A 14,696-nucleotide genomic window follows, 5' to 3' on the forward strand; every position below is an offset into this window, starting at 1 on the left:
AGCGGTGCTGGTCACGAACGGCAAACTGTACAAACTACGAGACAACTGTCTGACATTTCCAGTATAACCAAAGTTTATTTGATCAGACAGACGTTACTTTTACAGAAACAGTTTGGAAACATGGAAAAGTTGAAAGATTGGAAAAATACCTGGGAATGTTGAGATGACAAAACTAAAGATCTCATTTTTCTTTTTTTAAAGTTTGATCAAAAATAATTCAAACCTGAAAAAAAAAAAAAAAAGTATACTAAAATATATTCTGGCACTTGTGAAGTTTTCTCAAGTATACAAAACTGACTTTACATACATTTCTGGTGTGAAAGTCACCTGAGAAAAACAGATCAAAGTCGAAGAATAATGCACATATACAATTCAGATTTGTACCAAACGTACAAACCGTACATTCCTACACCGAGCAGAACTACTAAATATAATACAAACATGAGAAAAGACAATTCAAGGGCCGTCCTCTTAACATACACTCAATTGGTCATAAAACCTAGAATGGGTAAATCAAAAATACACCTCTGAATTTACACAGACGCATGGCTCCTGCATTGAGCATCATTTCATGGCACATACAGGCGATAAATCATCTCGCGCACCACAGAGACCATCGTTAAAAGTCGGCCTCCGCTCCTCTGAAAACATTCATCCACGTGTAATATTTGGCAATGAATCAAATCAGTAAGTGGTTGGTTCCAGCTTCAAGTTTGGGAAAGTGTTTTTCAGAAAAGTTTTATAAGAGCTTTCTCAGTACCTTAAGAAGTATTCACCCCGTGCGTTTGTTTCTTTGTACAGCGAACTAACCACCAGTACTACCATTCTCTCTTAAAGATCTTAGCTCAATATTTTGGGAGATACGCTTATTCGTTTCCTTGAAGGAAGAAGATTGATACCACTCTCGTGTCTGTGCGTTGTGTTGGTGTGGAGCCGGAGCCAGGAGGCCATTAGCTTAGCTTAGCATAAAGACGGAAACAGGGAGGAACAGCTAGCCTGACTCTGTCTGACGGTAACAAAGTCTGCCGATGAAAAACTCTGAACAGGCTAGCTTTCTCCCCTGCTTCCAGTCTTTATGCTAAGCTAGGCTAATTACCTCCCCGTTCCAGCTTCCCACCTAATGTCACGTTCATGTCATATCTGGGTTAAGTATTTTGTTTTAACCCAACTTTAGGAATATGATGCTTTATTGTCAATTAATAGATGTTTTAAGGACTCACACAGGGAACTCTGCAATCATACACCTGCCTTGAGTCCAATGACGTGAAGAGTCGCGTGCCCATCTCTACCTTTCAGAAAGAAAGCGAACGAGCGTTTCTCCCAAAATGTTGAATCGTTCAGCGTCACTCCTACAAATATCAATGCTCATGGAGCTGGAAGGGGATGCCAGGCAAACGCACAACAGTGAACACAAGCGGAAGTCCAAACAAGTTTGATTTAGTCTCAATATACTTCCCTAATTTCAATAAGCCCTTTGCCGCTACATTTTGCATCTATGCACAGTGAGACTGAACACCGCGTACGTCTCCGAGTGGTTGGCCTCTTAAAAATTGGGAACCAGCATTTTAAGTTGCTTTAAAAGAAATATTTAAAACCCTTCTGACCCAAGAGCCAAAAATATTCTCAGACCGTCATGGCAGCGTTAGGATTTTAAACACGAACGTAAGATATTAAAGTGCACATTAAAAAGACTAATTATTCCAGAGCTTTGATCTGCATGGCTTTGTCACTGCAGTCCACACACAACCCACTATTTAAAAAATAAAAAGTTAAAATAAATATGAGATTGGATCAAAGACAATTGGCACCTATAAAAATAAAATGGCACAATCAAATCGCTTTTCTTTCCTGCACGTCAGCCCCATTCAAACCCATATTTATACTCCTCATCTTTGGCTGATGACGATGTGGTTCCGTCAGGACTCCACTCACGAGGCGTCGCTGGTCGCATGAGGCTGAATCACGATCGGTGCATTCTCCCCTGGAGGTGTGAAGAGAAGGGAATTATTTAAAGTGTCTATACGTTCATTCATTTCCCCCCAAAAAACAGCAAAACAGAGCAGAGTGTATTACGGGTATATGTTGTTCATTTTCTACTTTTACTTCAGTAAATGATTTCAATACGTCTTCCGGCACCGACGTCGGGTGAAAGATTAACAATCAAACAAACCCTTCCTGAAAAATAGCATAACGGTGAAAAGAACCGAAGTTTATGAAAATATTCTCAGATATCGTACAGTCGTTTACAGATTATACAGCATAGAGGAGAAGGAGAGAGGAGCAAATGTTAAAACTAAAATAAGCAGCAGAATTATTTTTTGTCACTCGAGATCAGTGGTTCTCAACCTTTGATGAGTTTAATGTTTGAATATTTATAATTATAATTACTCAGAGGCTCACAAGCACGTCTATCTTTGACAAAAACTGCCAAGTAGGGATAATAGAAATATGTATTTCCCTTATCAGATAAATCTGAAATGATCTTAACTCGCAGATTGAGAACCACTGCTCTTGATATTTAGCATTAGCATTTTAACCCACCGTGTTCCTCCACTGGGCTCAACATCGAGAACATCATCGACAGTGATAAGTGTAAGCAAGCAAAGATATCAATGAGCAACAAGGGAAAGAAGAATAACAGCATCCTGCAGCACTTGTAGGAAGAAATGCTAGTGTGTTACAATAAACAGAGTCCACGCGCGGGATGGAGCCGTTAGAAGCTACCGAAACAGAAACGGCGACTCACGTTCTGCCAGATTAGTGAAGCGGCACGGAGCGACAAGTGAACTTTACCTGAAGAGGGGCCGGCGCTATCTGAAGGCTCAGAGCTCGGCTGAATAACTATTACATGGTCTCCTGCTGTGAAACAAAATGTGACACACTGAGCAAACCCACAAACAGCTGAACGCAGGTTCTCCAGACCAGAGAATATTCAGTTCAAAAAAGATCTTCATTGTTCTCCGTGAAGTGTGCAGTCAGTATAAATTTGAGAACAGACTTTGGTGGGGTGCTAGTTGGTAGAACGAGCGTTTAATTGGGTCATTTTCTTTCGACGGTGAACAACATGAACTAATACCTCTCGTCAGTCACAGCGACAGACTGTTTACATGAGCAACTGTTATTGTAAGACTGTTAATCTCCATTGGGCGTGTGTGTTCACTATAAAGGCTATCAACACATCCGTTTCCGGATTCTCTGTTCATCGTAGAGTCTTGCGAGAACAACAACGTGATTGACAAAGGAACAAAAAATATGAAGTTTTCCTTTAAAGGCTTTTTAAAATCAGTTTGCTGGCATTCACAGTAAACACTATACATGGATATGTTTAATGTATGATCAGGTCATTGTGACGTTGCGTTAGTCTGGTTTCAGATTATTACTCTATCATTTATTATTAGATTTTCATATTGACAATCTTTCATTTCTCCAGGAAATATTTTAAAATACCTTAAGTTTGAATTGAATTTGATTCAACGGACACCAGCGATGAACCATGTGATTTCCCAGTTTCTTATGGAAGCAGCAGGAAGATATCCATCAGAAGAGCAAAGTCCCTCACCTGCATCCTGTTCTCTGATCTCTGCCTCGAGGTCCTCAGGGTCCATGTAGGTGAAGTTGCCCTCGTCTTCTGAGGATTTGCACTTGCCGCAGCAGAAACAGCAGCAGCAGAAACAGCAGCAGCAGGTGAAAATACTGCAGCACACCACGAGGGTCTGAACACCAAAGAAAGGGGAATGAATACTAAACACACAATTACAAAACAATGAAATGTTCATTCAGAGAGTTGCGGAGAGTAGACTTTTAAAACTGCGTTGCCTCTCACCTTGAACCAGCACTTGGACATGAGGAAGTAGTATTTGACACTGTCGTCCCCAAACTGCTCGGCCACGTAGAGTCCCATGGATCCATACTCGTCGTAGATCTTCCGTTTGTTCTCGTCACTGAGGATGGAGTTGGCGTTGTTGATCTCCTTGAATTTGTCGGCAGCTTCTGGGTTGTCTGGGTTCTTATCGGGGTGATGCCTCAACGCCAGTTTCCTGGAAACGAGTGAGTGAGGGTCAGAGTATGCAGCTAAACAACTCAATAATATCATTTTACAAACTAAACATGTATTAAATTAATGAACACATACCTGTATGCCTTCTTTATGTCTTCTGGAGATGCTCCTTTCTCCAGCCCCAGCATTTTGTACAGGCTGTCTCCTGCTGTTGACATTTTACGCTGAAGTCTGTTTGGGTCCTCCATGTTTCAGGATTTGGCAGCTGAGAAATAAACAAATACAATAGAAAGAGTTTCAATAGAGTATCATACATCACTAGTAAGTATAAAACGGGTATTTCACCAACTTGTCCCAAATGTAAAACTCATGCAGGTACTGAACTGCATTGCTTACGGGAATGCAACAAACTACTGTTAATCTGGAGAGCATAACGCACAGAGTTCATTCCAGCAACATGTGTCAGCAAATCAACTTTTATATCTGCTCGTAAAGTCCCCAGACTGTCTTTAACAATACAAGGAAGTGGTTCAATCGCTTATAATGCTGGTGAGCAAACTAGGCCTCCGTGGTTGTGTGGACCTTCCTTCTACTTCCATGTAGAGATCTCTGATCTCTGAGGAGACTCTGGAAGGAAAGCACACTGTATCGATGCAGAGACTTCTTCTTCTGCAGAAATGGAAGAAACTGTTCTACTTAAATGGATAATAACTTTGGAGAAATGACTGAATTGGGAACACTAGGTATGGATGAGATCCATGTATACACAACAACTATCAAACTATCATTTCATTTCACCATGGTGTGTCTCTTGATATGTGAAAGCTGTGCCTCATTTCTTCTTTTTTATCTTTTATAGGCCAGTTTGCTTCTTGAGAAATAAAATGTATTTAAACAAAATGGTAAACAAAATAAATGAAAGCCTGTAATTCACTGTACTCACAAGTGGAAAAAAACACAAATACTTCCATAGTAAGAACACACAACTAAAGTACATTTAATGGCTCAAAACGTAAATAAACGACAACAAACGTGAGGTAAAGCAATCATGCTGGGAGACATTATTAATGATCTAACTATAGTTAACGTTAGTTACGTAAGGACTTGGGTTTACTCTAACACTGCGGGGTAAAGTCACCACAAACTGCTAACTGACTTAGCTAACATTAGCATGAGGAGGAAGTGTTAAATCTCACCTCCAGGACGAATGAATGTCGTTGTTTTTGGTCGAAGCATAGAGTCCGAAGTGTGTCCGTTTACTGTCCTGAAGTTTGATCCATGAAGTGAAGCTGGTACTCACGTCTCCTCTCTTAATGACCCGCAGATCCCATTAGGAGAACTTTAGCAGCGAAGCAGGAAGCAGGAACCTCGAGACAGGAAGAAGTCTTATTGACGTCTGTTTGATGCGCGCGGGGCTGCGTTCCAAAATACGCAGGATGTAAATGTATTAATACATCATTTGTAAAAGGGGTATATCTATGATTACAATATATAATTATATATTAACAGATTTTTGTGTGTGTGCTACTAAATGTATGTAGGTGTAACTACTTTACTACCAATGTTTACTCAAGTACTGTACTTTGCATTTTATGCTACTTTATACTTCATTTTGGAAACCATTATTGCACTTTTCATTCCACTACATTGATTTGACAACATTAGTAAAATAAATCATGATATAGAAAAATATCATGATATAGCTACCCACTTTAAAGTGTAAAGATTCAAAGCTCAAATAGTAAAAGGTTCCTCGACTGGGGATTATTAAAGTAAACACTATTTTATAAAGATGGGAAATTATGATTCATGGGAAATTTGGAAGCGTTAAAATCTGTATGGAATTAAAATCGGTATAGAATTTGTAAATTGTACACATTCATTTTTATCATATGTTGTTTCTTGACATAGTACAACTGCAAATGCTTCAGCGTGCCTTCATTAAATAATAATATTTAAATATATTTGACAGAACTCTGCTTTTACCACAGGTCTCTTTTAATGTTTTTCTGTAATATTTTGTAAAATATGTTATAGCATTATTTTGTATAATATATGTGAAGAGGAGAGTCAGTGTCGGTCTCTTTAATCTCCAGTATGAACACAATACAAACAAACATTTAGCAGTGGTTAATCGTGACACTACAGAAGAACTATTGTTGACTATTGGTGGATAAGACATTTAAAATCATGATCAACATTTGTGTTCGACAAATTGATTGCGACTAACACTGTTGTGTTCTGTAAGACTCATTGACATAAATCAAATCTCAGAGCATGTTACATTTCTGTTCAAATTACTGCAGCTGTTAATCGCTGAGTTTCCTGATTCGGTGGAATCACATTGATGACAATCTTCCCCGTGTTCTTGTTGGCCTCCATGTGTCTGTGAGCTTCTGCGATGTCCTCCAGGTTGAATGTGCTGTCAATCACCGGCCTCAAGGAGGCGGGCTCGCCTGAGAAACACGGTAACACTCTGAGTGAGAAAGCCTTCACCAGGTCTGCTTTATACTGTGAATAGAAAATACAAAGTGAGAATCAGACTCAGTTACACACATGCAAATACTGGAGGTGTGTCAGCACTTTTGACATGAGTCAGCATGTTCACAAGCAGAGAAGAAGAAGCACAGCTGGTGTGTCGTTTCTGCTTGAATTCTCACCTGAAGGCTGCGAGAGCGCAGGAGGCTGCAGAGCAAGTGGCCTCGCTTGGACAGCAGTTTTCCCAGCAGATCTCCCTCGACTGCCCGGCCTCCCATGGCGCCGTACAGCACCCACCGGCCGTCGGTGGCTAAAGAGCTCACATTTTGCTCCCAGTTACAGCCGCCGATGCAGTCCAGGATGACGTTTGCTCCCTTGCCTGTGAAATGATAGTAATTAGTGAACTGAATTATGGCACCGTAGCACTGCACCAAATATGTATTCATTCACAGTCCCCAACAAATGCACGATTTCCTCCTGTTTGAGTAATGTTTATTTGTATAGAAAGAGAATAACTAACACCTTGTTCTAAATTGGATTGGACCATCTATACAGTGACACAACTCACCTCCTGTAAAGTCATGGACTCCCTGCGCGAAGCTCTCCTCTTTGTAGTTGAACCCCGCTGCAGCTCCCAGGCTCTCAGCTATCTTTAGTTTTTCGGGGCTTCCTGCAGTAACGACGGGCACGGCACCAAACAGCCGAACCAGCTGAACAGCAGCTGTTCCCACTCCGCTGGCTCCAGCGTGAGCCAGAACTACTTCACCCTCCTTCACCTGAGCTGTGGCAGAGAAGACAGACGGCAACAACACACAAGAACGGAATGTATTATTGACCTCCTTGTTAATTATCGAGAGAGGGAACAGGTATGGTAAGGTTGTATCACATCAAGTTTAAACTAACAGAAAATAATACTTCACCATCTTCACATTTATTTCTTTGGATGAACATGTCATTTCAGGTATTTTTAGTTTTAGTTTTAACTTGCTGAGAGCAGGAATGTCAATTTACAACTTAAGAAGATATAGTGCTCAACTTTAAGAGTGTTTATTCATTTTAAGAGCAACTATCAAAACAAAAATAAAAAGTGCTCCATAGATGAAATAATTAAAAAGAAAAACACAAACGGAGACATTTAGACTAAAAATAATACAAAAACTGAGATGGGATAATCTCCACTCGACCGTAAACTGTAAAATCCTCAGGAATCTCTCATGTACGCTGTGATGTTGGAAGAACTGGTTTCAGGTATGCATCTTGGAATGAACTGCTAACTGCCCACAAACACAGCTTGCATTTTAAAGAGATTTTAAAGCTTTATTATCTGGTGTTTTTTATGATTCTTGTAACAGTTTATTCCTGTTTATTGTTGTGTTGTTTCTGTTTTCATGATCGTGTTCTTGTGAATGTTTCTTGTTCTCAGGTGTCTCTTGGAAAAGAGATCATAATCATCACGAGATAGTCTGATAAAATAGCAAACATGGGTGTGTGTATGTGTACCTATGAAAACCAGCAGCTGGAAAGCAGTGAGCCAGGCCTCCGGGATCGCAGCAGCCTGGCAGAGAGTGAGATTAGGGGGGATGGGCATTAGAAGCTCCTCAGGCACAGAAACATATTCCGCATATCCTCCTCCAGAGAGCAGCGCCATGACCCGGTCGTCTGGCTTCCAGCCTCCTTTCACCCCCGGACCCAGAGTATCCACAGTACCAGCTACCTCCAGGCCTATGATGTCACTCTCACCCGGGGGAGGCGGGTACAATCCTCGCCTCTGTGGAAAACAAAAACATGAATGCACTATGTCCTGGGATTGTGACGTCACATAAAGTTACCACAATCAGCTGGAAAATAGATATGTTTAGGAAGGAGGTTGTAATGCACTTGTGCTTTTTAACTTTTGTATTGTACCTGCAGTAAGTCCGCCCTGTTGAGGGCAGTTGCATGAACTTTAATGAGGACTTCTCCACCTTTAGGCTGAGGTCGAGAGACAGTTCGCAGGAGCAAATTCTCTGGTCCTCCCGGTACGTCAACACACACTGCACGCATCATCTTGGCAAAGCTAGAGCAACACTTGTGCCGGGCCCATAAAAAGAAAATATGTAGAACATTTTGAAATGCTACAATGAAACAAATGCTTGCCCTTCTTGCGTAATGCTGGCTGCCAAATGAACGGAACCTATATCCACTGAACACTCACTGTCTGGTAGTTGTTTCCACGTAAAAATCTTCCAGTGTGCAGGATGTGATGTAGGATGTGATGCATTTATGGTCCGTGCAGTGGCAACTGTGATGTAATTAAAGAAAAAAAAAAATACATACATCAGCATCAGCAACCACCACCGAGAGCACCAGTTCTTACAGAAATTACAGTCTACCTTAATTTATAATGGCCCATAATGCATCAGTGTTTGTGCTATTTTAATATCCTGTGTCATGACTAATATAGTGTTTATTCTGTGATTCATTTCAACTGTAAATACATCTCTGTTCTTCTACACATCTGTTTATAGACCACATAATATTGAAAATGCAAAAAATGCTTTAGTGCAGTTTTCTTTCACAAGATAAACTGTCAAACTAAATTAACGAATCAAACTATTCATGTCTAAACTGCAAACACAACAAACACAGCAACACAATCCTGCTCATTTGTGCATAATGTGCTCTTTAAAGAGTTGTCTAATCTAAGTAAAATAAGAATGGGGGGGGGGGGACACTTGCATACACATGCAGATAGTTCTGATCTCATTTGACCATACATTTATAATATCCATCTCTAGCACTTCCAGAGCAAACAGAGAAACAAGGACAAAGGATTTGTAAGCAGCTGTTGTTAAATGTTGTTCCACGTTTCAAGAGACACTTAATATATCTGTGGGCACCAGTGTCTCGGGAATATCATCAAGGTCAGCGAGGGCCCAAAGAACCATTGCTAATGCCCATTCCGATCTGCTGGACATGGCATGGTCCATGCAGGCTTCCATACAAAACTGCACGGCCACATATCTGCATATAGCTAACACGGTCACAAGAAATACAATTAAAGCATGATTATATATTGAGAAAACATGCAGATGAATCATGAGCCATTTGTCTTTTCATACCGCTGCAGAGCAAAAACATGTAAACTAGCCCAGGAAGCATAACTGTGCATGTAGGGAACATAGGTGAGAATCAGAACAAAACTATTTAGGAGAAGCTGGAAAACGGAAGAAGAGGAAAGAGGAAGCAGTTTTAAAAGTGCTGTAGTTCAGTAGTGATGTGACGGAGGGTCAATGAACGATTCCACGATTACGTCATACTGTCATGACCCGTTACGCAACGCGCCTGCGCTATGGAGTGGTCTCACCGACGTCACGATCTCCTTAGTTACGAGGTCGGTCGGCCATGTTGGAGTACATACAGATCCTACATGGCGGCGCGTAAACAAGGAAGTGCGGCGAAAAACTTCTCAGCAGTTTTCTTCTTAATCTTAGATTAACGTGTCTACAGATCTACAACAGTGAGATTAGGTTGTATTACAGGCACGATAAGAAGCATATGCAGTAGTTTGTAGTTTAGGATAGTTGCTAATTTGACATGAGACCGATCTGCTACCTTTGAATTATGTTAAAGCATCAAAAACAGCAACTTACCTGACAACGATGTCAACAGTCCATCAACTTTGAGATGACTGGGTGAGTTTTGGGGAAGTTTAGTTGTGCCCTCATGCAGACTGGGCTTCAGTTTGTCGCGGGAGGGATCAAACCAGCAGAGGGGCGGGGCTGTTCTGTCACATGACAGAGCATATTAAAGGGACACTGTGCAGGGAAAGCGGGATTTCATAATGCTTTGTGCCACTAATATCCTTCATTAAATGTGAGTGTTAAATACAAGTAAAATGAAGGGATTCATCCTCCATAAGAATAGGGCTGCAAGAACCAATAATTAACATTTCAGACTTCCAGTTATTTTCTCCTTTGGTTCTAGTCAATGTCAGCAAATAGTACAACAAATAGTATCATTAATAATAATACATTCAATTTATATTGCACTCTTCAAAACAAATATTACAAAGTGCTTCACAAGACAAATAAAAGCAATATAAAAGAAGCAAAAGTGAAACCAATTCAAGAACTATTAAAGTAGAGCAGCGTATAAAAAGATCCGCAACAAATATAACAGTGACATAAAGTGATAAAAAATAAATATGTCCAAACATAAATGTATGCAAACACGAACGCATACACAGACACATGCAAGTAAACACGTGTGCGCATACACACATACTGTACTAAAAATGTATGTTTTAAAAAAAGTGGCTACAGGTGTTGATGATTGAATTGCTACAGAAAGCGTAGAACATTTGAGGGCCCTGAAGGCAAAATGCCCTTTGAAACTTCACCAACTTAAACAAGTTTAAACGTCTTGTTTTGTTAAAATCACTTCAGAGAATAATCATGTAATGAGATGAAATTAACTGAAAATGACAAATACATAAATTTAAAGTAAGAAAGATTTTAAATATGCAGATTTTGTGTATGTATGTTAAGATTTCGTGATATCAGTATTGCTAAAATCCTAAAAATGTATTGATTAAAAATATTTCAGCACTATCAGCAAAATCTTAAGTATAACTTAGACCCCAAACAATGAAAGATCATTTGAGAGACTCGTAGCATTGTTCAATAAAGTACTACAGCTGCATACAATTAGAGAAAGTATGTTCTTGAAATACTTTGAACAAAGTGAACCATTATTGTGTAACCTGCAAGAAGACCCGTGACTGCACTCGTGCGACATCTTGAAATTTAATCTCTTTAAGGACAATACACAATCCCCAACAATCCCATTCACTTTCCTTCAAATATAATAGGCTATTATATTACATACAATGAGACGGCCATAGCAGCAGACGCACCTGTATAACACGGCGCTCTGGAGGACAGAAATCAGGTAAGAAAACGACAAACTCAGCTTTAATTTAAACAGAAAAAGTGACTGAATGAGGGAAAGAAGTGGGCTCAAAAACACGTTTCTCCTTCTAGCCCTCTTGTAATGGACCAGTGCTTCAGAAGACCTAGTGTGCTGCAGAGAGATCTGAAAGTGCTGAACCAAAAGGAGGAAAGGGAACTCCAGCATGAACTGGACATGTTGGACCGACAGCACAGGTACACTCACAGAATGCTTCAGCAGAGAAGAGACTCCCTGACGAACGAACAGAGACGAGTAGTGATGGTGAAAGTGGTTGAGCCCAAAGCGACAGTCAACATCGCTATGAGAGAAATTGGAGAACACAAATTTCAAACATCTGATGGCAGAAGATCGTACTCCAGCAAATACCAGTATCGCAACAGAGAACGTGTGGAGCAGAGTCGGTCGATATCGGCACCGCCGCTCTCCGGCTCAGTGAGACGCAGAGGCAACATCCAGAGCAGCGTGTCTCTCATGCAGATGAAAAACATCGCAACTATTGACTCAATATCAGAAAAGGAGCTGGCCAGGCAACAGCAGAAAGCCAGAGAGGAAATGGAGCGGCTGAGGCAGTTTCAGTGGGAGACGTTACACAAGAGGGTGGCAGCGTTTCTAGAAAAGCTCAGGGACAAAAGCAACATGGAAATACATGTGAAACCTCCATAGAGGAACCCCCACAGTTTGGAGTCTACTGACCTCGACATTTGCAACATCACGAAAGAAAAAAAAGTTGAACTGTCTGTGTTTTATTGTAAACAATGAGAGTGTAAATATTGTGTTCATTGAAATGTAGAAAAGCTTCATTATATTGCCTAATAAACTACACAATATTCCCCATCTTCCTCATGGTTATCAAAGCTTTGTGCACAGGAGTCTCCATGAGAAGGCTGCAGTGTTTCTTCCACTCTGGAGAATCAGGAAGATCCTTGTCTGCAAAAAAAAAGAAAAACTGGAGATATTAGTTGCAGTCCTTTACTTCAACAGCGGAATCCTGCTTTTTTCATGAACGCATGTGTAATAATAAACAAATGATATAGGCCATGCAACGTTGTTTGGCCGTGGTATATGGTTATTCACAGTCAAAAACCACAAAGATATTTAATCTACAATGATGTAACAAGGAGAAGAAAATCCTCACATTTGAGCGTCTGAGTACCGGAGAATATTTGGTATGTTTGCCTCACAACCCGCTCATGAAAATTGTTGTGGACTAATTGATTAAATGAGTAATCGTGCCAGCTCTAGTGGGATGTTCTAAAGAAGAATGTCAGCTAAAATGATTCAGCTCTTGTTGTGAAACTACCGAGACTTACGTACAGAGGCTTACATGAAGCTCTCACTGTGCCTACATGTATTATGGGTTGTATTGGTGCAGATCCACAGCGATCAGTTTGAGTTGGGAAACTTCTGCAGCATATAAAATAAATCCTACCGTCACATTTGAAGTGGACTCGTGTGGGAAGACATCTGGTGTGGTCAGTGTAGTCAAGTGAGCAGAGAACAAGCATCTTCTCTTTCGGCACCGTGAACATCAGCACCAGGAATGAACACAAAACGTTACTCTCCATCACTTCCACAGACTTATGGAGCTCCTGTAACACAATCAGGAGGACAGGGTCAGTGTGCAGCTACTTTTCCTATGAGAGATTATCAAAGCCTTGAATGTTAAGTAGAAAGACTTCATTTCTCACTATTTATTCATGTGAAGTTTTGAAGAAATATGCACAAATCACTGCAGGTTTGATTGGGGTGATATATATGTGGGCCACTATTATTATATACCATACATGTTAGTATTATAAACAGTATGTTGTGAGAATTACAAAAGAACCTGTAGCACATAAATGTTTTATAGGCTGCTTTTTAAAAGAAAAGTCTGGCACCTTAACAAGCTTCAACTGCTGCTTGCGACCAGCAAAGGCGTTGAGATGTTGGCTGAGGGGGTCCAGAAGAGTCCTTACGTCGGTCTGCACGCTGCTCTGCTCGGCCAGGTTGTTTAAAGGAATGAACGGGGGAACGTCGTGACGGCTGATCCTCACAGTCGGCTTCAAGTCGATCTCCAGGTTGTAGGTTTCTAAGTAGACACCCTCATAGGCTGTAGCCAGAGACACACACATCCCTTTACCTTGACGGGTCTTTATGACGTTGTACCCACCTGAGCGACACCAAGAGATTGGATTAGGACATAGTGATGAATCTGAGACATATAAGAGACATGTATAATAACATCTCACTGTCAAATATATAATAAATGGGTGAGTGACGGGTACCGATGACGTGATGAGCATGCAGGAGGTCTTTCAGCCGTGTATGTCTGGCCATCAGCCGCAGCAGCTTTGAGTTCTCAGAGTCTTCATCCATTCCCTCCTCCTCTTCTTCTTCTTCTTCTTCTTCTTCTTCTTCTTCTTCATGTGTACACCGTTTGTCCATAGATGCCCTCAGTTTCTTGAGATTCTGTCGCAGGACGGAGTAACAAGCACCAACAAGAAAGCACAAGTGCAGCGTTATTAATGACGTTAGTGATGGAAGGGGCCGATTTTTTAAGTATTCCGTTACTAAAACCACACTGTGAAATTATTCCACAAAGTCAAAATTCCTGCATTCAAAACCATACTTGAGTAGAAGTATTTACATACTATCAGTATCACTGAAGGTAGAGCTGTTACAGACTGCATTATTTTGGCTATGTGTACCTAAGTGTAATGTCATGTATACTTTTAGTGTAACAGGTGTAAACTCTTCAGTCAACATGGAGTCACCTTATGAGTCTCTATCTCGGCTCTCAGCTGGTCTCTCTGGGTCAGCAGCGCCTCAACTTTAGCCTTCAGCTCCTTCACGCGACTCGGCTGCTGAGGTTGAGTTTTACGGCTTCTTGCCTGGACTTCCAGCAGACTGAGATGACTCAAAACACCTGCGGGAGGAACACATACTCATCTTGGATTAACTCTCAAAACGACAGATGTGAACGTTGCTGACATTTGGCTCACATACTGTCGGGACTGTTAGCATTAAGCTAGTGGAGCGTCACAACAAACTACTCCTAGCTAACCAGATAGCTAACGTTAGATAACGTTAGCTGTACCGGTAAACCAGCGTTACACCAGTCCGGGTTACCTTTCGCAGCAGCTCCCTCCATGTCCCGCGAGTATTTATTTTGTGTTCAATAATGTACGTTTAAACTGCTTTAGATGAAAACATCCACTCCAAATCGCGGATTTATTTTTTGAGTTTGGCGGCTGTTGCGTCATCATCCGTAGCCCCGCCCCTATCT

The 14,696-nt window shown here is 40.9% G+C and overlaps 3 protein-coding genes across 5 annotated transcripts; all 3 read right to left on the bottom strand.

Moving 5' to 3' along the window:
• Positions 1-46: 46 nt before the first annotated feature.
• On the bottom strand, positions 47-5,355 carry dnajc5gb (DnaJ (Hsp40) homolog, subfamily C, member 5 gamma b). 3 transcript variants are annotated; one of them, XM_079287056.1, is made up of 6 exons: positions 5,194-5,355; positions 4,133-4,262; positions 3,824-4,037; positions 3,560-3,713; positions 2,794-2,856; positions 47-1,981 (listed from the first exon to the last, which is right to left on the bottom strand). In XM_079287056.1, the coding sequence occupies exons 2-6, from the start codon at positions 4,243-4,245 to the stop codon at positions 1,929-1,931; spliced, it is 597 nt and encodes a 198-aa protein (XP_079143182.1). In that variant the 5' UTR covers positions 4,246-4,262; positions 5,194-5,355; the 3' UTR covers positions 47-1,928. The 3 variants fall into 3 exon arrangements, with proteins under 3 accessions (XP_079143182.1, XP_079143183.1, XP_079143181.1); XM_079287055.1 differs by having other exon boundaries at positions 51-1,981; positions 2,794-2,859; XM_079287057.1 differs by lacking the exon at positions 2,794-2,856 and having other exon boundaries at positions 48-1,981.
• Positions 5,356-5,994: 639 nt separating this feature from the next.
• tp53i3 (tumor protein p53 inducible protein 3) lies at positions 5,995-10,216 on the bottom strand. Its single transcript, XM_079286962.1, has 7 exons — positions 10,108-10,216; positions 8,669-8,756; positions 8,381-8,553; positions 7,976-8,243; positions 7,044-7,256; positions 6,658-6,854; positions 5,995-6,508 (listed from the first exon to the last, which is right to left on the bottom strand). Exons 2-7 carry the CDS (start codon positions 8,733-8,735, stop codon positions 6,290-6,292), a joined length of 1,137 nt encoding a protein of 378 aa, XP_079143088.1. The 5' UTR covers positions 8,736-8,756; positions 10,108-10,216; the 3' UTR covers positions 5,995-6,289.
• A 1,118-nt stretch (positions 10,217-11,334) lies between these two features.
• On the bottom strand, positions 11,335-14,678 carry cenpo (centromere protein O). Its single transcript, XM_079286978.1, has 6 exons — positions 14,540-14,678; positions 14,185-14,336; positions 13,696-13,879; positions 13,309-13,580; positions 12,858-13,017; positions 11,335-12,355 (listed from the first exon to the last, which is right to left on the bottom strand). Exons 1-6 carry the CDS (start codon positions 14,559-14,561, stop codon positions 12,246-12,248), a joined length of 900 nt encoding a protein of 299 aa, XP_079143104.1. The 5' UTR covers positions 14,562-14,678; the 3' UTR covers positions 11,335-12,245.
• Between the last annotated feature and the right edge of the window lie 18 nt (positions 14,679-14,696).

This window comes from Melanostigma gelatinosum (assembly GCF_949748355.1).
Source record: "Melanostigma gelatinosum genome assembly, chromosome: 16".
Lineage (NCBI taxonomy): Eukaryota > Metazoa > Chordata > Actinopteri > Perciformes > Zoarcidae > Melanostigma > Melanostigma gelatinosum.

Excerpts from the sequence above, each read along its gene's own strand:
- tp53i3 (XM_079286962.1), bottom strand. The coding sequence starts at position 8,735 with ATGCATCACATCCTACATCACATCCTGCACACTGGAAGATTTTTACGT. Across the intron at positions 8,244-8,380 it reads ACAGGGCGGACTTACTGCAG|AGGCGAGGATTGTACCCGCC; the intron begins GTACAATACAAA and ends TGTTTTCCACAG. Across the intron at positions 6,855-7,043 it reads AGTCCATGACTTTACAGGAG|GCAAGGGAGCAAACGTCATC; the intron begins GTGAGTTGTGTC and ends ATCATTTCACAG.
- cenpo (XM_079286978.1), bottom strand. The coding sequence starts at position 14,561 with ATGGAGGGAGCTGCTGCGAAAG. Across the intron at positions 13,880-14,184 it reads CCGAGATAGAGACTCATAAG|AATCTCAAGAAACTGAGGGC; the intron begins GTGACTCCATGT and ends GTCCTGCGACAG. Across the intron at positions 13,581-13,695 it reads GCATGCTCATCACGTCATCG|GTGGGTACAACGTCATAAAG; the intron begins GTACCCGTCACT and ends GGTGTCGCTCAG.
- dnajc5gb (XM_079287055.1), bottom strand. The coding sequence starts at position 4,245 with ATGGAGGACCCAAACAGACTTCAGCGTAAAATGTCAACAGCAGGAGAC. Across the intron at positions 4,038-4,132 it reads GACATAAAGAAGGCATACAG|GAAACTGGCGTTGAGGCATC; the intron begins GTATGTGTTCAT and ends ACTCGTTTCCAG. Across the intron at positions 1,982-2,793 it reads TAGCGCCGGCCCCTCTTCAG|GGGAGAATGCACCGATCGTG; the intron begins GTAAAGTTCACT and ends TCACACCTCCAG.